This window comes from Contarinia nasturtii, unplaced genomic scaffold (genome assembly GCF_009176525.2).
Source record: "Contarinia nasturtii isolate CC-2019 unplaced genomic scaffold, AAFC_CNas_1.1 Cnas_scaffold_187, whole genome shotgun sequence".
Taxonomy (NCBI): Eukaryota; Metazoa; Arthropoda; class Insecta; order Diptera; family Cecidomyiidae; genus Contarinia; species Contarinia nasturtii.
This window is the reverse complement of record NW_022197544.1, coordinates 1,237,296-1,259,677: the sequence shown is the minus strand read 5'-3', so window position 1 is coordinate 1,259,677 and position 22,382 is coordinate 1,237,296. Positions and strand designations below refer to the sequence as shown.

Genomic DNA, 22,382 nt, shown 5'->3' with positions numbered 1-22,382 from the left:
ATTTCATAACAATTGGTCGATAAATGAACATAGCTCAAATTTCACATTTTTACAAAAATCAGGAAAAAAATGATGTTTGTCGATAATTTGTCATATTGAAATTTTTTATTTTTAATCCGATCGTCGTGAAACTTTGAGAAACTTAATTTTCTGCCAAAAAAACTCCACTCCAAATTTCCACTCACTATATGGACTCCAGCGTTTATTACTAAGTTCCAAACATTATCGATGCATTTAATAAAAAAACAAATGTTTCGCAAATCTCATAATTTTCTTCGGTAGATTAAATCTTTTAATATATTTTTTGTTTTCTTTTAAAGTCTACTTCGTTAAGCTGACTATATAGTTTACCTACTACTTTCGAACTCAAATCTTGATTTCTGACAATTTTAATAGAAACATTACGTCTCTATGTTTTCAACAATGGTTATGACTTTAATTTTTGTAGTACAATTTATTAGTGTAAACTTCATTGGCACTACAAAGACATTTAAACTCTGGATTTGTTCCGGTTTTACATTTAGATGCTGAATTTGTCGAATCACTGTTAACGGGTGCATAAATCGATTTATTTAAAATGTTGGTGAGTGAATAATCACAACCAAAGATTGATGTAAACCATCCGTCTTTTTCAAATTGCACCAATGCACATCCGACAGCGTATGCCTGATCTCGAACTAATTGCGTGAAATGGCCAATTTTTTTCCTACAAATCAAATAAAAAAGTTAATATTTCGCTAAAAGTTTATAAATTCAATGAACATTTTCGTAATTTAACTCGGTTTTATTATATTTTTTTATTATAGTCATGTTTGCATCTTTTTTTTCACCAAACCAGCCAACATGTAACGTTTTAATGATGTCTTCGGCCATCTCAAATTCTTTATTATTCTTGCTTTTACCCAAATTTTGACCAGCATACAAAAACTTCTCTGAAATTTAAAAAATAAATGATCAAATCAACGGACGAAAGAAAACTCCAAATGTGTACAACATATAATTTGTTTCATATCATTGGAACTTACCGGTATTTCGACATTTATCATGTCCAAAAATGCATCGACGCACATTATATTCAGCGAACTTTGCTAGCTCATCATGCCATACCTACGTATAGAAGAAATTTCCAAATTTTAAATTTAAATCCAAGAACAAATTGATTTTGGTCGGAAGAGAAACTTACAAGAGTTGCCATCCGAGCGGCTTTGTCGTATCCATCAACTTCACCGCACGCAATTTCATTTCGATAACTGTTGTGTGTGTCCAACACTAATTGCTTCAATTCATCAGTAAATTCAATGATATTGGTATTACTTGGGCATGCTTTGCCAAATGCCTGCAAAAAGATCATATGCATTATTAGCACAAGAAACAACAACAAATTAATAATAAAATCATTTCGATCAAATCTACTCCAGAGTTCTTGCAGGCAATATGTTTCTTCGATCCATGGCACAACGATGTTGAACAATAATCAATAGACAACGTGGCCGTTGCAATACAAAGAAAAACTTAAAAATCGAAATATTAATCGGGGATATATAAAATGCTAAGTTATTTATTTATTTGCACAGTTAAATGAAAAAATGTATCAGTAAAATGAAATTCGCGCATGAGTAAAATATGCTATTTTGCTCGGTAAAAAAATGCAAATTCAATTTAATTTAATTTTTATTTCAAGTAAAATTATCTCTAATATGCACAGATATTTTCATTATTTTGCGGTATTGAAATATAGAAACGCGTAGTATTAAAATTCATCATTGTTCTAAATAATATAGATAAAATTTGTTAATATTTTTGACATTCGCACATTTGTTATTTTTATCATTTCTTGATTACTGAAGAACTAATGCTGCTTTTGCTCGTGCAGAGCGACCCCGTTTACGTTTTTGGCCCAACGGTATAGCTTTAGCCTCATCTGGCGCGATGACGAATTTCATTCGAAGTGCAATTCCAAGAATATGTTCACACATGAAAAGTTAAAAAAAATCGCTGCAATAACATCTTCCTTGAAGCCAATTGTGTTTTGTGAATGGAATCGAGAAATTTACATTGAAATATTTGAAGTTCTTTGATTTAAATTCTTCAAACGAATTCCATTCTTCGTCTGGCAAAACTACATTGACTTTTGAATCGTATGGTATTTTATATAAAGTGTAACCATCATTTTCGCTGACTGCCATATGAAAATCATTTTTTGCCCAAGCGTACGCTTTAGTCCATTGTTTTAGTGTAATTTCTGGATTATTGTGAATCTCTACGCTACCATTGGAGTATGCTAGAGACCATTTTTGGACCATTTCAAACAAAATAGTTCCAAAGCGGCTCAAATCGTAACGTTCTCTTATTGTGTGTTCCTGTTTGATCAAGCGATTGGCTGATTCTAATGCATTATTTGTTGATGGTGTGAGGTGTCTCAGCTTTGTTAAAAATGTCGGTATTTTGGTTCAATTGTAATCGATCGAGATCATGCAGTAGTTCGTTTTGATGTTTGGTTGTGCGAATACCATACTTACTTAAATTATCAGAAACAGCGGAACGCATATGAAACCAGCACATAACATTGAAATCTCGTTTTCCATAAACTTCTTCGAAGCCATTATGAATACTTTTAGCTGCATCGCTTATCGAAATCTCCGGATTGTAATCAAATTTAATAATTATTTAAAAATAACAAATGTGCGAAAGTCAAAAATATTGACAAATTTTATCTATATTATTTAGAACAATGATGAATTTTAATACTACGCGTTTCTATATTTCAATACCGCAAAATAATGAAAGTATCTGTGCATATTAGAGATAATTTTACTTGAAATAAAAATTAAATTAAATTAAATTTGCATTTTTTTACCGAGCAAAATAGCATATTTTACTCATGCGCGAATTTCATTTTACTGATACATTTTTTTATTTAACTGTGCAAATAAATAAATAACTGAGCATTTAATTACTATCCATATTAATCTAAAAGAAAATGATTTGTAAGTTAATTTGAGCTTACCAAAGACTGTACTTATCATGTTAAATAACGTGATGAACACAGTCTTAACAGAGAGTCTTAACTCAAGTTACTGTCGCCAACTGACTTTTATAATCGTTTGCATTAGCTTTTTTTTTAAATCTGTATGCCATCAATTTGTAAATTCGAATAATTCAACTACCTTACTACATTAATTGCCAATTGTTCATTTTCTCTTCACTGAATCTAAAGTAAATAAAATAAAATGTTCTAAGAATTTTCTTTCAATTCATAAATCAATCAGAGCGCATGCCTTCCATAAAGTTGTTTGTTATATTCTATATATATTGTGGAGAAGAATGTTAGAAATTAACAAATACTTTTCGAATAATGAAAATTTCCATGTGATGTGTATTCCATTAATGCATTTATTTGAACATGTCGATACAATAGTTATACGCTAAATTAAAAAAATAAAATAAAAATTAAGCTACTCGTCTTTTGATTACTCTATTAACATATTTTTATTGAATTTTTAGGTTATAATATCATTTAATTCCATCATTGTATAATACAATGCCCAAAGTTCTTAAAGAAGTGGAAATTTTCAACGGAGGTTTTCAACAATGTACTGTCATAATATTAGGTATTAGATGAAAAAAATAGTGGAAGTATAACTCAGATATATACTATATACAACTTTTCCATTAGATGGTACCCAGCTCTAGGGGCTTTTATCTTCAAATATATACAATTTATAATGCAAATAGTGAACTATATTGCAAAATCATCTGTAATACGTGCAAATAAATGTGCATAACTGCATATATTTGGTGTATATTTCGTGTATATTTCGTCTATGGCATGTTTTTTCATTCTCTTATGTGCGGATCTTCTTCGATTCTGTGTAGCTATTCTGTGTGTTTGCTACACTGCAGTTTAGAAACCACCTTATTCACTGGTATAGGCAAGAAATTTTAATCGTATATATGATGAATAGGACGTGAATATTGTGTATAAATTTGTATGAACGACTGATGGAAGCCCCTAGACCCAGCTCTCAAAACGCTTGAACAAATGATAAGGAAACATATTTTCAATTCAGCAATTTTCAATTTTATTTTATCGAGCTTGAATTACAAAAAAAAATGTTGTATCAACAAATTTTTCACTGTTGCCGTTCGCTTTTGATTTTTTCAATATTTACAAGCCCGTATAGAATGCCTTAATATTTGGACATTTTTCAATAGAAATTCTAGTGACATCGTCATTAAGAACTTTAATCACTTTCATATCCTCTTTGGCAAAAATGTCCATCAATGCATTCAAATCAGCTATATGCGTTTTTTGATCCTTCGGTTTTGAGTTATTCAACAGATTTATTTTGGTAATAACTGCAGTAATCTCGGCCAAATAATTTTCGGTTGACAGCCTTAAAATGTTGGCCACGTTTGGTACGTGAACAAAAAAGTGTAATAGTTTTGTTTCGAACGGTCCAATTTTTTCTAAAACTTGTGTAAGTTTCGCTTCATTTGATTTGATTGAATCCAAATATTTCTCCTGAGCGGTTTGATATGTTTGACAGCAAGATTTTCCATCCGCCATTGCTTTATTTACCTTTGGTATCATAGATGAGAATGAATTGACCGCATTATAAAACATGTTCAACTTCGATTTGAGACCTTTGTCAGACACTTTGCTGATGCATGTTTTAAGTTGATTTAGGTTGGAATTTATGCTGAGACCGGGTTTCAAAGTAACCGAACCAACTGAAGAACATGAAAATAATGCGGAAAAATGTTTGCCATCCGATTTTGGCTCCGATTTCGTTTGAAATTGCGCGTTGATTTTTTTAAGCACAGCTGATGTGGTGCCAGCAGTTAACAAACTTGTTAACTCCGCTTCAACATCAGCAAATGACAATTGAATCTAATCATTCCGATAAACGTAAAGATTTAAAAAGAAAAAAGATATAGTTTTTGGCTGACTGATGATGGTATCAATTTTTAAAAATAAATTGAATCAGAAAAATTCAAAAGCAGAAATAATAGCCAAAAAATATTATAATACAATTTGAAAACTTACATGGAGTGCACAAACACTGGCAAAAAAGATCAAGATCAATGGACGCATTTTCTTTCAATTTGAAGAAGACTGATTGATTGCAACAAATTGCATGATATTTATACCTTTGAAAAATGACATCGATGTGCTTTTTTTATATATAATTATTTCATTTACAATTCAAATGATTTTTCAACGGATTATTTTATTTATTCAAACGTCAAAAATAATTATAATTATTCGTATTTTTATCCAAGAGGCCAGATGGTGAATTAATAACAATTTTATAAGAACAAATGTATATGACTAATATTTTCACTCAAAAATGACTTTGGAAAAATGACAAAGAACTGTACATTGAACTTTACATTTTATGAAAAAAGGAATGGCGGCTCCCTGTCATTATTCCCACGGATGACAACTTCATCCGTACCCGTCACGGATGCATATGTTACGAGAATATTCGCAGAGTATTCGCCAAATATTCGCAAAAGGCTACCAAATTCCAATATGGCGGCACATCAATTGAATATATACTATTCATATTTTACGAATTATGCATTGAATGTACGTATTTTGAGTATAATCGCAGTGAATATTCCATATCAGCAAATATAGAAAAATATCGATATTTCAATGACCAATTCCGGCGAAATTTTGTACTACACCCGAAGAGTAAGCAAGCAGGATTCAGCCATAATTCGGGTCATTATCACGTTCCATCATGAAACTGTGGAAGCAAACTTCATTTCAGATCGATTTATATGGAAAATCACGCATTTTTCATATGAAAAAATATCGATATTTCAATGAGCTATTCCGGCGAAATTTTGTACTACACCCGCAGAGTTAGCAAGCGGGAAATTGAGATTGGACCTTAATTCACCGAAGTCAGCCATAATTCAGGTCATTATCACGTTCCATCATGAAACTGTGGAAGCAAACTTCATTTCAGATCGATTTATATGGAAAATCACGCATTTTTCATATGAAAAAATATCGATATTTCAATGAGCTATTCCGGCGAAATTTTGTACTACACCCGAAGAGTTAGCAAGCGGGAAATTGAGATTGGACCTTAATTCACCGAAGTCAGCCATAAACCCTAGCAAATCGAAAGAATTTTCTCGGACAAAAAAAGTGAAGAGCAAAAAAAGGTCCTCATTTCCAAAATTGTTGAGGGTTCCGAAAAATATTTTAGAGGGGGTCATTCTAACCCTAGGAACCCTCGTCATCACCTATGACCTATTAGACTTTTTAAATGGATTTGTTATGATTGTAACACAAAATGGAATTCGCGTATGGAAAAGGTAAAAGATATATTATTCATTTTTATATAATTTAAGTTTTTGCAGGTAATACAATATATTTTAAGGTTCGTTAAGTTCAATTGGGTATTTTTTTTATTTGGTATATTTATATACTATTGAAGAAACCTTCAATATTTGGACAAGTTTGACCTGAAATCTTGTGAACATCATCGTTGAGAGTCTTAATCAGTTTTGTATCGTCTTGGGCAAATGTGTCCATCAATGCATTTAATTCTGTGGTATATTTTACTTGTTCCTTTGATTTTGCGGCATTTAATTGATTTATTTTTGTAATTACGGTAGCCATTTCCGACAAATAGCTCTCACTGATCAATTTTAAGATTTTTGCCAAATTTGGAACATGGGCAAATTGATGTAATAACTTTGATTCGAACGGTTGAATTTTCATAAGATTTTTTAAAATTTTCTGTCTTTTCGATTCTAAATATTCTTCTTGCGTGATTTGGTATGTTTGACAACACATTTGGTTATCTTCGATTGTTGATTTCAAAGCTGGTATCATGGATGAAAATGTATTTACTGCGTCATAAAACGAACTTATTTTGGATTGTAGAGCCTTGTCAGATACTTTACTGATGCAACTTTTAAGTTGATGTAATTGAGCATTCACAGGAACTTTTTGTAACGTGACCGATGCGACTGATGAACAATCAAATGCTTCTGAAAATTTTTGACCTTTTGATGTCGGTTCTAGTTTTGTATGGATTTTGCCATTTATTTGGTCAAGTACAGCAGATACAGTTTTGGCTTCCCTCAATTTGGCAAGGTCCTCTTCGTCTCCAGCAAATGAACATTGAATCTAATTTTATACAATAATGTTATTACCATTAGAATATATAAATGTAATAAAAAACAGATTTGTAATTTATTACTTACGTAGAGTGCAAAGACACCTACGAAAAAGATGAAGACCAAAGGACGCATTCTGTTTTACAAATACTGAAAGGCAATGAAATGAGATGATATTTATACTTTTTCCTTGAAGCAGCAATATAAAACCAGCTACATATTTTTACATTTACAATTTAAATTAAGTACTTTGAATTTGAAAAAAAAATATGCAAAAATATTAATACCATTAACATATGCTGCATATACAGTATTAAAATTTGAGAAATTCGAATTTCATCAAAAATTTTGCATTAGAAGGAGACATCAAATATACAAATAATGTTCCATTTTCGAGCCTTATTAACAAAAAATCGACCAAGTGAATTAAAAAGAAAAGCCTTATAGACGATCCATTTGCATTTTTCATAAATGTTTCGCACATTTTTTTTAAATTTTAATTGTGGTGAGCCGCTTCGATCCATGATCGCCTGACCTTCCCTCTGCCACCACTGCTTATTATGACTTAGATAAAGATTTTATTATTATTATTATTACGAAATTCATTTCAGCCATCCCTTTCTAATGGATAAATGTCCGATTCTTTCTAATGTATCATATTGTTTCCAATTTATATTGAACGTACTTATAATTTAAGAGTTTATTTAATTTATCATCTGCATTTGAAATGTAAATTTTTTTATCTCCTGGAGTATCTCCATTGAATTAGATTTTCTGATTATATTAGAATGGATTATTCCTATATGATAATCCACGTTCACTTACAATATGCTAATTTTTCTGACTCAAATTATTAAAAACGAAAAATTTAAACAGGTGAAAAGAAAATACAGAATCATTTATTGAGCACCATTGTAACAACCACCATGAGTCCCTGTATATTAATATAGGCGAGAAAAAAGTCGCACAATAATGCGCCATCTGTTGACGTGGTTATCAATGTATGTAACTACAAAGACGGAATTTTTAGATGGTGTCTTGACTAAATTTACATATCGGTTGTTTTCAACCACAATACGCACACGTCACCAGATGGCGATTCTACAATATGACGTCTCTCAGTCATGATGGTTGCATTGTAAAAAGATATGTATAAAGTAAAACAAATTAATATTCACAATTTAAAGTTTATTCATACAATTTCACGATGTAAAGTTTATTATGAACAAAGAATTTTATGTAACATATTAAACTTTGAGCTTTTAATTGTTTAAATCTGTACTATTATTACTGTACATAGTGAAACATAATGCTGCAAAAAATCTAGAATATTCGCAAGTAAATGCCGAAAACTTCATTATATTTATCGTATATTCCGTATATATTTTGTGTATTGAATTTTTTTTCTTCATTCTATTATGTACTGTGTATAGTGTGAATAACTGAAGCTTTATGCCGTTTGTTGAACAAGACCTATATATTGTGTATATTTTGGAAATCGTATAGTCATAGTAGCCCTCTAGTAAGCCCTTATTATTAAATAAGAAAATGTTTTTGAAGATATTTTTTTTAATTTCTTAATGAATTTCTTATAAATCTTCATAGAGAGCGTTAATGTCTTGGCATTTTTCCTTGGCAATTCTGTTGACATCATCATTGAGTGCCTTAATTACTTTTGCATCATCACGAGCAAAAACGTCCATTGATGAAATTAAATTGGCGGTTAACTTCTGTACATCGTTTGGTTTTGCAGAAACTAGTTCGACTATCCTGGCCATTACACCAGCTATTTCAATCGCATAGTTATCAATGGACAATTTCAAAAGTTGGGCTAAATTTGGTATATCAATGTAATGATGTAATAATTTCGTTTCGAATGGTCGAACTTTCTTTTGAAGCTTTATGAATTTCTTTTCATCAGATTGTGATTGAAATGAATCCAAATATGCTTCATGTGTTCGTTGGAATTTTTGACAGCATATTTTATTCTCTTCCATTGTTCCCTTCAGCGTTGGAATCATTGCTGAGAACATATTGACTGTATTATAAAATAGAATCAACTTTGGTCGAAGAGTTTTATCGGCAACTCTAGTAACAACACTTTTTAGTTGACTTAGTTGAGCATTCACCGCAATTGGTTTCAGCGCAACCGATTCAATTGAAGAGCATTCAAATAGTAATGAGAACTTTTTTGTAGATTTGGCCGCTTCATTTTTTTTATCGGCCTCAGCTTTAATTTTTCTTAGCACAGAGGACGCCGTTCCTTTTTTCAATAATTCGTCAAGTTCTTCCTGAACTGTTCGCAGGTTTGCGAATGATGATTGAATCTAAATGAAACAAAAAAAATGAAAATCGACCAAATATTTGTATCTAACCATGAGTTATAATATCTTCACTTACGTGGAGTGCACAAACACCGAATAAAAAGATAAAAAATAATGAACGCATTTTGCTTTAAACGTAGCACACGACTAATTGAATACACCACCATTGAATCATATTTATACGCATTGGGTGGAACAATCATGTAAAATAAATTACGTTTTAATCATATTTCTTCGATTATTTATTAGTATTTTATAATAAAGTTCACTTGTTTCAAATACATTACATTTACATTTATTTTTTGTGACGCAAATAAGTTTCTGTTCATCAGCATAAATTGCGACTCGAAAAGAATACATTTCCAACCCAAATCATTCAATGACAAAATATTCAAATTAGGAAAATGTTGGATACCAAGTGGATGGCTCTAAGAAGAGACACATTGCGAATGGTTTACATTAATGCCATCTGTTGGCTTGGAGAGATGGGAGAGATTGTGACATTTTTGACGTAATGTATTTTACGTATTCATGTTTTTGGCAAGTCATTTGTCAATTTGGAACGTCCTGTTTCAATATCAATCAAATCACCAACCCATTTGTTAGGTTACATAAAATATTTAAAAACAAACATAAAACAATACACAGCTTTTGGTAAAAAAACAAAATAAAGAGATAAAATAAACTTAAAGAATAAATTACTGATAAAAATATATCAGTCTAATATTTATTTCTCACCATTTTTATAACGCTATTTACAGCGACTTCAAAATGCGAAAAATGACGAAATGTCATAAATCTAAATTGACAAATGACTTGTCAAAAACATGAATACGTAAAATACATTACGTTAATTTGGTTGGAGACGTCGGAGAAAAATAATATTTCATCATTTTCATCATAAAAAAAAAAATATAGTTTTGTTCAAAAATTCAAATAAAATCAAATTTAAAAAATATATTATTATTATAAAGGAAAAATATATTACTTAAAATAAAAATAAATAATAAATATGTGCATTTGTGTTACGTTACATAGAGCAAATTTGTTTACATGCTAGAGATGTAAATTTAGTTGAGGGATGTCAGGTATGATGGCGCTGATTAGCGAGACTCGCATAAAAAAGTCTCCAATCTCATATATGTGTCATCCACGTGTTGGATACAATTAGATCATTTGATAAGTTGAAAGATAAAAATGAGAAAGTATTTTCATGTCAGGTTATGAATGATTTAGGGAAGCTTATATTGTTAAAAGACAATATCCATTGGCATTGTAAGAAATGCTTCAGAATTAACTGAGTTTTGTAAGTTTTATCTCTATGTGTTTGATTGTTACCTTACACGAATGGCAATCAAGTACAATGGTGTTAATTTTCTGAAAACCTCATAGCGAAGACGAAATTTGTAAAAATACTCCAAAGAAGTAAAATGAGAAATATCCAAAGTATTAAATTGTTCAAATGAGTATTCATATTTTTGATGAATTTGAAAAAGGTAATGAAAGGAATTTAAATTTGAGTAAAACACATTTTATCATTTTTATTGGATATTCGAAATGTATTTTAAAAAATGGAAATGTGTTGTAACATTTGAACTTTCTAATCTCTTCAAACTATCAAATTTTTAATGTTAACAATGAAATTCAATTTCAATCGTTATAAATTTATGTTTTTCTCATTGATTTTTATGCTTCGATGATTTTGTTTAAATTTCAATGCTTCAATCCATCATAGAAGCTGATGATATTTGGGCATTTTTCATTAACAATCTTATAAACATCATTATTTAGATTCTTAATTACGTCACTGCGGGCAATTCCGTCCATAATTTCATTTAATTGTGCTGTATGTTTTGGCTTATCTTTTGGTTTTGCGGAATTTATTTCATCAATTTTAGTCATTACTGATTTAATTTCAGCCGCATAACTATCAATGGTTACCTTCAGCTCTGTTGCTACTTTTTGTAAATTAATAAAATGATGCAATAAATCTGATTCGAATGGTTGAATTTTCACCAAACTCTGTCCCAATTTATCTTTATCCGATTGTATGGAATCCAGGAATTGTTTTTGTTTTGTTTGGTATAATTCACAGCATTTTTTATACTCTCCCATTGCTGTTTTCAGCGTTTGCATCATGTGTGAAAATTGATTGACCGAACTATAGAATGAATTCAACTTCGATTGAAGAGCTTTATCAGCAACTTTACCAATATAACTCTTGAGTTGATTTAATTGAGCATTCACGGGAACTGGTTTGAGCGTAACAGATTCTAGTGAAGTGCAATTAAATGTTAATGAAAACTTTTTGTCGACCGCTCCAGATAGCAAATGATCTTTTTGTAGCACACCAGATCTTGTACCGGTTTTCGCCAACGCTTCAATTCTCTCCTTCACTCCAGCAAATGATGACTGAATCTAGTTTTTTAAGGAAAATAAATAAGAAAAAAAAAAACTTTTTTATTCAAATCTGTATAGCCACATGTTCGGTTTTAATGCATTTATCAACGCTAATTAAGTTGATGCGATTGAATTAAGTTAAAAAATGCTTATTGATATATACTTTCCATTTTTATTAAATTTGTCACTTACGTGGAGTGCGCAGACGCCAGCAAAAAATATGAAGATCGATGAACGCATTTTATTTTAGTTGTAGAATACAATAATGTATAGTTTCGTACAACAACACTATATTTATACTGTTTTCATGGAAAAGTTCCACATATACCATGCAAATTATTAAAAGTTATGTAACAATTCAAAGAAACTTGTTTTTGAATTGGAAGAAAAAGAAACGGTAATAGAAATGAATATTCATATAAATTACACGCATCATCTATATTTCACATTTACTCATTTTTGAATTTCAAATATACCAAACATACGCTCAGCATAAATTATTTGAAAATGGTACTTTGCATTTATTATAATTATTTTTTATTCGTTTTACTGTTGCTTTCTGTAAGTTGAAATCGAATTGATTCCACAGCAGCTAGGGGCGTATCCAGAACTTCATGACAGGGGAGTTTTCAAGAAAGTCAACGTATAAAAAACATTGAGACCTTATTCCTATGCGAAAAGAAATATTTTTTCGTCAGTGGCGTCGCCTAACGTGTTGGTTGACAATGCCAATGGCAAACCAGTGAATAGCTGTATGTCGAACAATTGTGAAATCATTCGCACCAATACATACTAACACAACGAACTTCGTTTTTGTGTGCGCTACACTTAGGTGCTTGTTGTGTTTTGTGTATTGATGTGAATTGCGACTCAATCACAATAGACGGCGCAACGAACAAATGTTTCAAACTTTTCTCCAAAAAACGTCAACTGAAAGGTCTTTCTGATAAAAAATAAACAATATAAAATAGTATAAATTGATCTTATTCAATTGATATAGTGTTACAATAACATCCGTCTATTTTTTGCTTTTAATACCGAGAAGAGTATTTAAATAACGCAGTTAATGAATAAAAAATGAAATTAAAAGAAGCGACTGCAAATATACTTTAAAACAAATGGCTTGAGCGGCTGGATTCAATCACTACTTTAAGGAATCTCTTTTGCCTATTGTAAATTCTCTAGAAGTTATACAAGAATATTCGAATAGAGAATCATCTACAAAAGCATTTTATATCTACTCTCAAATTTGGAAAATTTTATTGCTGCTATGATAGTTATTTGTGATTTTTTTTTATAACACATCCCCTTTCTGTATCTTAGCAAGCGAAGAATACTGACTTAGCAAGTGTATTGGAAATGACGATCATATTCTTGGTTTGTTGAGAACTATCTGATTAAAGACAAAATTGTGCTTTGCAAGCCGACGGATTGAGACATTTGACAATGTACTGTATATTCATTCATGCACCAATCGTCATGAAATTTTGTCTAGATCATTTTTTTCGTAGAAAATTAAGTCCCAATGAAGACCCAATCGGGTCTTAATTAGGTTTTTAAGCCCCAATTTAGTCCCAATTAAGTCCCAATTGGGTCTTCATTTTGTCTAGATCCATTTTTTCGCAGAAAAATAAGTTTCTCAGGGTTTCACTACTGTTGAATTGAAAATAAAAATTTCGAATATGACAAATGTACACTAATCAATAGTCTGTTGTTCTTATATAATAGTTTTTTCTATAGTAAATTTAGTAAAAATATAGAAAATTATCGATATTTCAATGACCAATTCCGGCAAAAAATTCGAGATAGCTCCGGTTCGTTGATGTGTATGATACAGCATTCGTTGCTGCTTATATTGCATGTAAAGAAGATTAATAAAAAGAAATTCAGAAGAGTGTCAATAAGAGCGCACACGCGATGTAGGCGGATATATTTGATGTCCGTTTGATATTTTTCAGGTAAGCGGACATTCAATGAACGAATATGAATGTTCTGGCAGATATAAATGAATATGTAAAAAGTATATATTCGTCTCAGCACGAATAAGTCGACGTACACGCATGAGAAAAGTTCTTGTAAGTTCTTAAGATGTAAGAAATTCGTACAATGTACTGCGTACCACATCCCCACATTATCAGGGTAAAAAACCGTTGTTCTTGAATCTCTAGGGCCAAAACGCGTTGAAAAATCATTTTTGTACATTTTAAAATGTTGAGCTGATTATAATACTTTAATGCGCATAGTGTGCGGAAAAGAAATTTGGAACTACATCAAAACTTACGGGTACGGATGAAGTTGTCATCTTATGAAGTTATTACAAATTATGATTGAATTTAGAATTATACAATGAACACGATCGGGTAGTATGTCATTGAAAAAATTGTAAAATTATTGTGATATATTCCGTCTGTGAACAGACGGCGAAATAAATAATAAATAATGAATAAATAAAAAAAATACTACACTTTAGTACGACAATAAAAAAAATTGAGTTTTTTGTATACCATTAGAAAGGTTTTGACAAGTCCTATAATAATGACTCAATAAATGCTGCCATACTCCCATAGCATGTAAGGTTTGTCTTTCGGGAAATAATTTGAATTTCATGAAGATCACTCCATCAGTACATCTGGGGGTTTCCGCGACTTCAAGAAAGTTCACAAAAATATATTGATTTTCAAAGTTGAACATTGAACGACGTAAAATCGATAACATTGATGATATGCATATTGTTAAATATTCTTAATTTCCTATTTAAAACCAAAAATTAAAACGTACACGAACATATCACGTGTAACTTAAATTTACTTGGAAGTACGATCAAGTGACTCAACACATAAGCTGTTCAAATAAAATAATACTGAACAGACTGCGTATATAATATTTTAATTTGACGGTGCTACTCTAACAGTATAAATTAGACATTTCGATTGAAAGATTGAAGTTCTTTTATTTATCATACAAGTTTTCCTATATTGTTGAATTTGTAAAAATGCTACAATTCAGAATATTTCTTTTGTGTTCAACGGTATTAAATATAGTGAGCTGTATGAATGAAACGGTTGTAACCGTCAACGGTCTGATTCGAGGTAAACTTCAAAAAACAATTTGGTACAATAAACCGTATTACTCGTACAAAGGAATACCATATGCCAAGTCGCCAGTTGATGAGCTTCGATTTAGGGTAAAAACTTTCATTTCTAAAAATAAATAAGTATTTTGCTAGACCGAAAAGTAAAAATTAGAATAATAATGAAAGCAGGCAAATGGTTTAATTATATAAATGTTTTTACAGGCACCTGAACCTGTGGAGCCATGGTTCGATAGACCATTGGATGCTTTTGAATATGGTCCATTGTGTGCTCAACGAGCGAGACGAAAAACTAGCGAAGATTGCCTTTTTCTAAACATATTCGTTCCTGGTGAGGACGCATACGTATAAATTTTTGAAAAGAAACATTAAAAAAAAAAAAAATTTAATTTATATTCCAACAGTTGTTGAAGCAACAAAAAACTTACCCGTATTGTTTTATATTCACGGCGGATTTTTTATGTCTGGAGTTGGCGACCAAGGTCCTGACTTTTGGATGGAGAATGAAGTTATTCTCGTGACTGTAAACTATCGCCTCGGAATATTTGGATTCATGTCCTTGGGAACACCTGAATATTCTGGTAATATGGCATTAAAAGATCAGCAGCTTGCGTTGAAATGGATCTATGAGAATATCGAAGCATTTGGTGGAGATAATCAGATGATCACAATCTCTGGTTCTAGTGCTGGTATAATTTTACATTTAACACTTTAAACAACAGAAGTATACGGACTTCATTTTTAAATTTAAGGCGCAAATTGTGTTGGTTTACATTTGATCAATGAAGAGTCGTCAAAATATTTCAGTCAAATCCTCAGTATAAGTGGAGCACCGAATAAAGCTCACAACTATCAGAAAGGTGACCATCGATGTCTGATGGAACACTTTTACAATAAACATTTCAACAGCTACCCTAATGACATTGAACTGATAGATTTTCTTAAAAAAGCCGATGTCAAAGAAATAATTGATTTTCTTTATGAAACATTTAAACCATTTGAATCGCCATGGAGTCCCGTGGTTGAAAGTAAGGAATATACAACATTCGTATTTTATATTATTTTCAACCTTTAAAGTTGAACCTTTGACTATTTTCTGTATTCTATTTTATAGAACCGAATGCAATACGGCCGATTATTCTTGATGACCCAATGACTGCACTGGAAAAAACAAAAAACATCGAAAAAACTGCATACTATACTATTACACAATATGTACGTTTCGATTAATAAATCAACATAGTCAGTCTATGTATTTCGGATGGATATCCATCCGAGATATTTTAGAATATCTGGATATTTAACGCAACTGCACAGAGCCAGAGCTGTGTGCGTCGCACATATAATCTACGGTATGTCGCTACACGTAAAATACAGACACAGTGTGACTGTGTACGTGCGACACTTGATACACATATACGTCGCGACATACCGTAGATTCTATTTGAGACGCACACAGCTCTGGCGCTGTGCAGTTGCGTTGAATATCCAGATATTCTAAAATATCTCGGATGGATATCCATCCGAAATACATAGACTGAACATAGTTAATTGTTTGTAAAAACTTTACTATGTGTGGGTAATATGTTTACCTGCCATCACTGGCAATAGGTTTTTTGCTGTCTGAGTAGCCCCGGATATTTGTAGCGCCTGTACAGCATTGCCGCACGCCACTGCGTGTGGTACAAACAAAGTGGCTATGACCAAGGAAATGGCATGGAATGTAAAATGTAGCAAAAAACCTTAAACATTTTTCGGATTAAACCTTATAATTGTTTCAATCTCTATTAATAATGTACATGAGATCATAAGTAGAAAATGTGTGGTTCAAGGGCTACCTGCCAAGGTCGGGTTACGATTTGCACCTCACCATCTCATAAACATGTCATTCCCGTGGTTATTTACAGCTGATATTTGGTTGCACCCACAATGGAATTCCATTCCAAATTTAATTCATTTGTTTCTTCCCCTTCAGGAATTTTTGTCATCATACTTAATTGGTGGAACAAACTATTCAGACCCTGAAGTCGTACGCCAATTCATCAAAGATTTTAATGTTGTTTTACCAATTTTTGGATATAAATCAATAATTGAACAGAAAGTAAGTGAACATATTTCTAACATTAAATGTATTGTTGAGGAAATCAGAGTTTCAATTTTTTTTAAATATATTTACAATACTTTTTTTTCTAGCCGTATTACCTTCAAAAAATAATGAATAAACTTCGCAATTTTTACTTCAAAAATTCTTCTTCTGATCAAGAGCTACTAAAGCAACGTCTTGTGCTAGACTCAGACTTTGTTTATGGTTATTCTATCGAAAAATGGATGGAGCGACATGTTGCGATTTCGAAAAAAGATACCTTTTACCATCGGTTTGTAAAGAAATGAATATAAAAATTTGAGTTTATAGAAATTAAGTATGTCAAATCGCATTTATTTAGTTCCTATGGAATTAAAATCAAAGTTCAGTTTTGATTCTATTGTGTTCAATAAGTGTGAAAAGTTGATGAATGAACTTACTAAAACATTATATTCGCGATAGGTTTTCACTTCAAACCAAATTAAATATGCATTCAGAGTACCCAGGTGCTGGCCATGAAGACGAAAGACACTTTATATTTGGGTAGCTTTGTGTAAATACTAAATTTATCAAATATAATATTATATAGTGGCAAATTTTTACAGACGTACAAATAGCAGCTCCTCTAACACTTTAATACAAATAAAAGAGAATAAGGACACTGACAAGGATTGTGCAATAGCTTTTAATGCGATGAATGTGATCCAAAAGTTATTCTCAAACTTTATAAAATACGGGTAATACACAAAATCGCTTTGTAATTGCATGTTAGATTATCGTTTTGTAAATTACAGTAAACCAGTACATAATGGTGATCTGATGGCCAAAGAATTCAAACCGATTCAACGTGCAAGCAAATCAGACGAATTTAACTATATTGATGTGACAAATGATGGTTTAGTTGCAGGCAAAGCACTGTCTCAAGGCCGAACCAAGTATTTGGATAACATAATCGAAGAAGTGAAACGATTGATAGAAAAGCATGGTGACGTACCAAAGAAAACTCCAATTGAAATACAATGTGAGAAAATGAATCCAGGTCGCATGATTCCATTCTCAGAGAATGCTGAGCAACCAAAAAATGGAATATTTTCAGAATATACACAGAAGATCATTAGATCTTTTAAGAATTCAAGGTTTTTAAACGGATGCGCCAATTGAATGGGAGGATGCTGCGCATCATCTGAAGATTTTGAAAAAAGCATAAAACATCTGAAAAGAAATTAATCTTAGGAACATTTATATGAAAATATTCTGCTTATATTTACCAATAAAAGTCTCTCCTCCATGTAAATCAACTCACTCAATGTTCGATACCACATAAAAGCAGATATCGTCAAATAAACACAAACAGTCGCGTTCTTTGATACTAAAATTATACAGAGATTTGTGCCCACTATAAAGTATCAAAATTAATTATGATGAAAGCTACATGTATCGATCCAGCGTGCAATTTTATTAAAAACTTGAACCGAAAATAGATCGAAAAAAGTTGTACAAAGCTCATACAGCTATTCATAAACAGAGGGCACACCAATCATAATTTCTTATTTGTTATGTGGCCAATGAAAATGGCATGATCGCATATAATAACACATCAATCACGATTTATCATGATCGTCGGATAATCCTTAATTCTTCTTTGGTGAAATGGAGTCTTCAAAATTCAAGGTTTATATTTTAATAAGTTCCCGCCAATATAAATGTTGCCACTCACTTCTTTTCTCTGAGGAACAAGAAGAGCATGGTCCACCTCGCAGTAATGACAATATTCGAAATTAAAAAAATAATAATTAAAATTTATATCAACAATGACCGTTTTTTTAACTTTTAATATTTTGCCTCTCCGTGCTCTTCAGAGCGATCCTCCTCACATATATTGCTCTAAAAAAATTGTGAGAAAATTAACTTTTGGCATAATTTTAATTCAATAAATAACGCATTGAAATTTATCCGAAGATTAATATACATCCGAACTTCATATGTAGCCAAAATCAATTCAATCAACCGCAACCACAATGACAAATGCCTACAATAAATTTGGATGAAACTAAAGATATAAATTTTCATTTGATTATGGCTATTCAATGCTCAAATTTATGTACTCTGAGTTGTTATTTTGAATTTTTTACGAATATTTGCATCCAAAATTAGATGACTTATACCACAACGACGGACGGAATTCAACTATCAATAGAATTTTCGAATGAAAAGAAGTTCCTTCATCACATTGAGTCGATCTTGATGTCATGGTAGAATGTAATTTCTTCATTCGAAAATTCTATCATAGCGGTTGCTGATATTGCTGTACTGTGAAATAAAAAAAGATAAAAACAAACCACATATTTTTGAGTTTTTTTAGTTTTAGAGTGGATTTTGTGTTCTATTTAAATTTATTTGATTCCAAGACGGCATTCCGCACTATTACATAATTAAGTATTTATGATTAAATAATTCACATTATGTTTAAGTTTAAAATCGGTTACATTTCACTTGAAAATATAAAGAAAATTAAATTATAAATCATTGTGTATTTGTAAAAAAAAAGCTGTTCGTATATAATCAACGAATACTGTTAACGATGACAGTTAAAGGCACTGAATTTTTCGATCGTTGCATGACCTTCGAAATTTTTCAAGAAATTAGTTTCGCGTTTTTCTAGTTAAATAATCAATAATCTGTTCCACACCGTTGTTGCTTGTAAACGAATTTATTGGAAATTAAATTGCAACAAATTGCATTAAGCGATAAATTTAGCTGAAATGAAATCAGGGACTTTCGTTACATGAGACTCTTGCCTCGCACACATACCGATTCTCCAAATGACTGAATTGAACATTGAGGAAATCGTATTGTTTTATGAAGATGATTTCGTTTATTAAAAAGAACGGCAACCCGAGAAATCGAAATGAAAATAAATTAAAATAAAACATTTCTTTCCTTGGGCTTTATTTTAAATGGTTGCCGACGGTTACAGTTGCGCGGTTTGTTACTTGTTCATATTGTTGTTGTGTTTTTCGTTCGGTGGTTTGCAGCACGAGCGGTAATTTTTTTTTTTTTTTGTATGGTTGCATGATATCCGATCAATCAGAATGGGTGGCAGTAGTGTATGAAACATAGTAACTGTGAAGACATAGAAACATTAATGCAAATTTAACTCATGCCAGCAAAAATATCGATCAAATGTATACGTTACATTTTCTTAATCTTTATTATAAGTGCGTACAAATTGGCCAACCGAGTTTTCCTCGTTTTGTTTCATTCGTCTCCGTCTCTTTATTTGTGGGCATTCAAATGTATGCGGGGGGTTCGCGGGGCCAGTAGCCATATCGCCCAATGTGAGGAGAAGATGATTATAGCTGTGAAACAGGCGGAGACCGTAGTGTGTGCCCGCGCTTGCGCGCACACCAGAGTTAAAGACATTAAACATAATTTAATTTATCAGACATTTGTTTTTGTAATTCATGATATGAACAAATATGAATCATGTTGTTCAAAGGTTCGCGGCAGTTTCACACTCCATGTGATCTCTTCGTTTATCTTCTTGTTGTTTTTTCGTCGTCGTCGTCGTCATCTTCTTAAAATTTTCATATATCCCATGAATTAATTTATGTAATTGATGCTTATCTTCACTTTGGTCATATCTCTCATGGTTCGTTTATATATTTCGATAAACTGCAACAACTGCAACGAGTTCGAATTTGTGTTTCGATCCATCATAAAAACTGGTTTCTTTTTCAATACTCCCAAGTTGAATGCAAGTGTGTGACTTTTCTCTCGCTCTCTCGTGCAATGTACAATTTGGAAAATTCCAATGATAAATGATTTAATTCATCTATAAATAAATGATTATATATAAATAATAATAAAAAAAAATAATTATAAATGATATAATGCCCAAATATGAATTTGTAATTATTAGACAGTAAATTGTTGACATGAACCGTATTGAGTTTGTAAATCAAATTGAGCATCTTGATTATCCTGATCACTTCTGTTTGTATTAACAAATTACACATGCCAAACTAGATTCAGATCCATGTACTTGATTTGGCGATTTTTTATTTTACAATTGCAACCTGTTGTTAATGTGCGATAGCATCATTGCCATCAGTTACGGATATATTTATCTGATTAACATATAATAATAATTGTGATTGTATCATTTTAAAGAGGGACAGACAGTAGTTCAGCTCATTTAATTGGTATAATAACATCATACACAGGTCATGAGTTGGATGCAAGCGAAAGACTAAGCGAAAGCAAAAAAAAAAAATCGGTAAAAATCATCGATTCTGAGGCAGACGACTTTTATTTTAAAGTTTTTTTTTTGTGGAGCTCGTTTCGAATCGGGTTAGTAAAGTAAATCGTAAACCATACACATATTTAAAATTGAATAGGTGCTAATATCACGTAGTGTTTGACCTATCGCAAAATCGATTTTCACTTCGCATCGAATAAAAAATGACCTCTTCATTATTATTCTTATTCAATATTACGTTGAGAAAAAATATATATAATTAATTAGCACTTTGTGGGTTTTGTGTAGTCTTTTATTTTTCATTTGTGTCCTTTCTATATGCCATCAAGTTGTGACCTTAATGTCAATTCATCTTTTTCGATTTCAAGTGCATCGTGCAGTGGCATCGGCAGACACTGGTTTTTCTTTTTTACATTTTCCAATTTATTAAATTGGAAGCAGTTTTCAATGCACGAGAGATTAGCAAATGATGCGGAAATGGAAATTCGTTTATTCTTATTGGTTCGTACAAATAGAGCACCATTATGGAAAAATGTGTGGTAAAAAAGCGCTTTACTCGTTTAAGGTACTCCGGGTATTTTTTTTCTTGTCTATTTTAGCCATTTAAAAATATCGGACGTTCGAATAGTGAAGGTAACCGTGACTACATCGTGATGACACGACCATGTTGAAAATGAAACGAGAAAAAAACCATCTTCCAAAAGAGAATGAGAATAAATCCGAAAGTTTCGCAATCGTTTCACGAATGCAATGAATTTTGCAATTGTCTCATAAGTATTGTTATCACACGCTCTGTCACATAAAAACACCGCCCAAAATATATGCGCAATTCCTTCGATTCACTTCAATAAAATATAATACCGACATGTAATTCTTAATTCCGACGATGTTCTGAATTTCAAATTAGTGTGTCGATTTTTTTTATACCACATTTTTTTTAACCTAACAAGTGCATTCATTTTGAGAGCAACATGAGACTTAATTAAGTGGCTGCATGGATTTCTTCAATAGCATAAAAAAATTATGATGAAACATCAAAAATCCATAAGCTGTCAATCGCAACACATTTGATTG

At 31.5% G+C, this 22,382-nt stretch overlaps 6 protein-coding genes across 6 annotated transcripts; 1 reads left to right on the top strand and 5 right to left on the bottom strand.

The window, feature by feature from the left end:
* Positions 1–381: 381 nt before the first annotated feature.
* Positions 382–1,435, bottom strand: LOC116352487 (antigen 5 like allergen Cul n 1-like). Its single transcript, XM_031785135.1, has 4 exons — positions 1,184–1,435; positions 1,026–1,107; positions 779–932; positions 382–706 (listed from the first exon to the last, which is right to left on the bottom strand). Exons 1-4 carry the CDS (start codon positions 1,355–1,357, stop codon positions 436–438), a joined length of 681 nt encoding a protein of 226 aa, XP_031640995.1. The 5' UTR covers positions 1,358–1,435; the 3' UTR covers positions 382–435.
* Positions 1,436–3,834: 2,399 nt separating this feature from the next.
* On the bottom strand, positions 3,835–5,131 carry LOC116352433. Its single transcript, XM_031785030.1, has 2 exons — positions 5,051–5,131; positions 3,835–4,894 (listed from the first exon to the last, which is right to left on the bottom strand). The coding sequence occupies exons 1-2, from the start codon at positions 5,096–5,098 to the stop codon at positions 4,169–4,171; spliced, it is 774 nt and encodes a 257-aa protein (XP_031640890.1). The 5' UTR covers positions 5,099–5,131; the 3' UTR covers positions 3,835–4,168.
* A 1,223-nt stretch (positions 5,132–6,354) lies between these two features.
* On the bottom strand, positions 6,355–7,316 carry LOC116352491. The gene is made up of 2 exons (XM_031785138.1): positions 7,237–7,316; positions 6,355–7,159 (listed from the first exon to the last, which is right to left on the bottom strand). The coding sequence occupies exons 1-2, from the start codon at positions 7,282–7,284 to the stop codon at positions 6,446–6,448; spliced, it is 762 nt and encodes a 253-aa protein (XP_031640998.1). The 5' UTR covers positions 7,285–7,316; the 3' UTR covers positions 6,355–6,445.
* Positions 7,317–8,322: 1,006 nt separating this feature from the next.
* LOC116352355 lies at positions 8,323–9,645 on the bottom strand. The gene is made up of 2 exons (XM_031784893.1): positions 9,550–9,645; positions 8,323–9,476 (listed from the first exon to the last, which is right to left on the bottom strand). Exons 1-2 carry the CDS (start codon positions 9,595–9,597, stop codon positions 8,739–8,741), a joined length of 786 nt encoding a protein of 261 aa, XP_031640753.1. The 5' UTR covers positions 9,598–9,645; the 3' UTR covers positions 8,323–8,738.
* A 1,358-nt stretch (positions 9,646–11,003) lies between these two features.
* Positions 11,004–12,196, bottom strand: LOC116352642. The gene is made up of 2 exons (XM_031785373.1): positions 12,066–12,196; positions 11,004–11,891 (listed from the first exon to the last, which is right to left on the bottom strand). Exons 1-2 carry the CDS (start codon positions 12,111–12,113, stop codon positions 11,187–11,189), a joined length of 753 nt encoding a protein of 250 aa, XP_031641233.1. The 5' UTR covers positions 12,114–12,196; the 3' UTR covers positions 11,004–11,186.
* A 2,599-nt stretch (positions 12,197–14,795) lies between these two features.
* On the top strand, positions 14,796–18,341 carry LOC116352544 (venom carboxylesterase-6-like). Its single transcript, XM_031785231.1, has 10 exons — positions 14,796–15,057; positions 15,169–15,295; positions 15,369–15,653; positions 15,717–15,992; positions 16,079–16,179; positions 16,940–17,065; positions 17,158–17,339; positions 17,510–17,590; positions 17,653–17,784; positions 17,842–18,341. The coding sequence occupies exons 1-10, from the start codon at positions 14,866–14,868 to the stop codon at positions 18,206–18,208; spliced, it is 1,869 nt and encodes a 622-aa protein (XP_031641091.1). The 5' UTR covers positions 14,796–14,865; the 3' UTR covers positions 18,209–18,341.
* Positions 18,342–22,382: the final 4,041 nt, after the last annotated feature.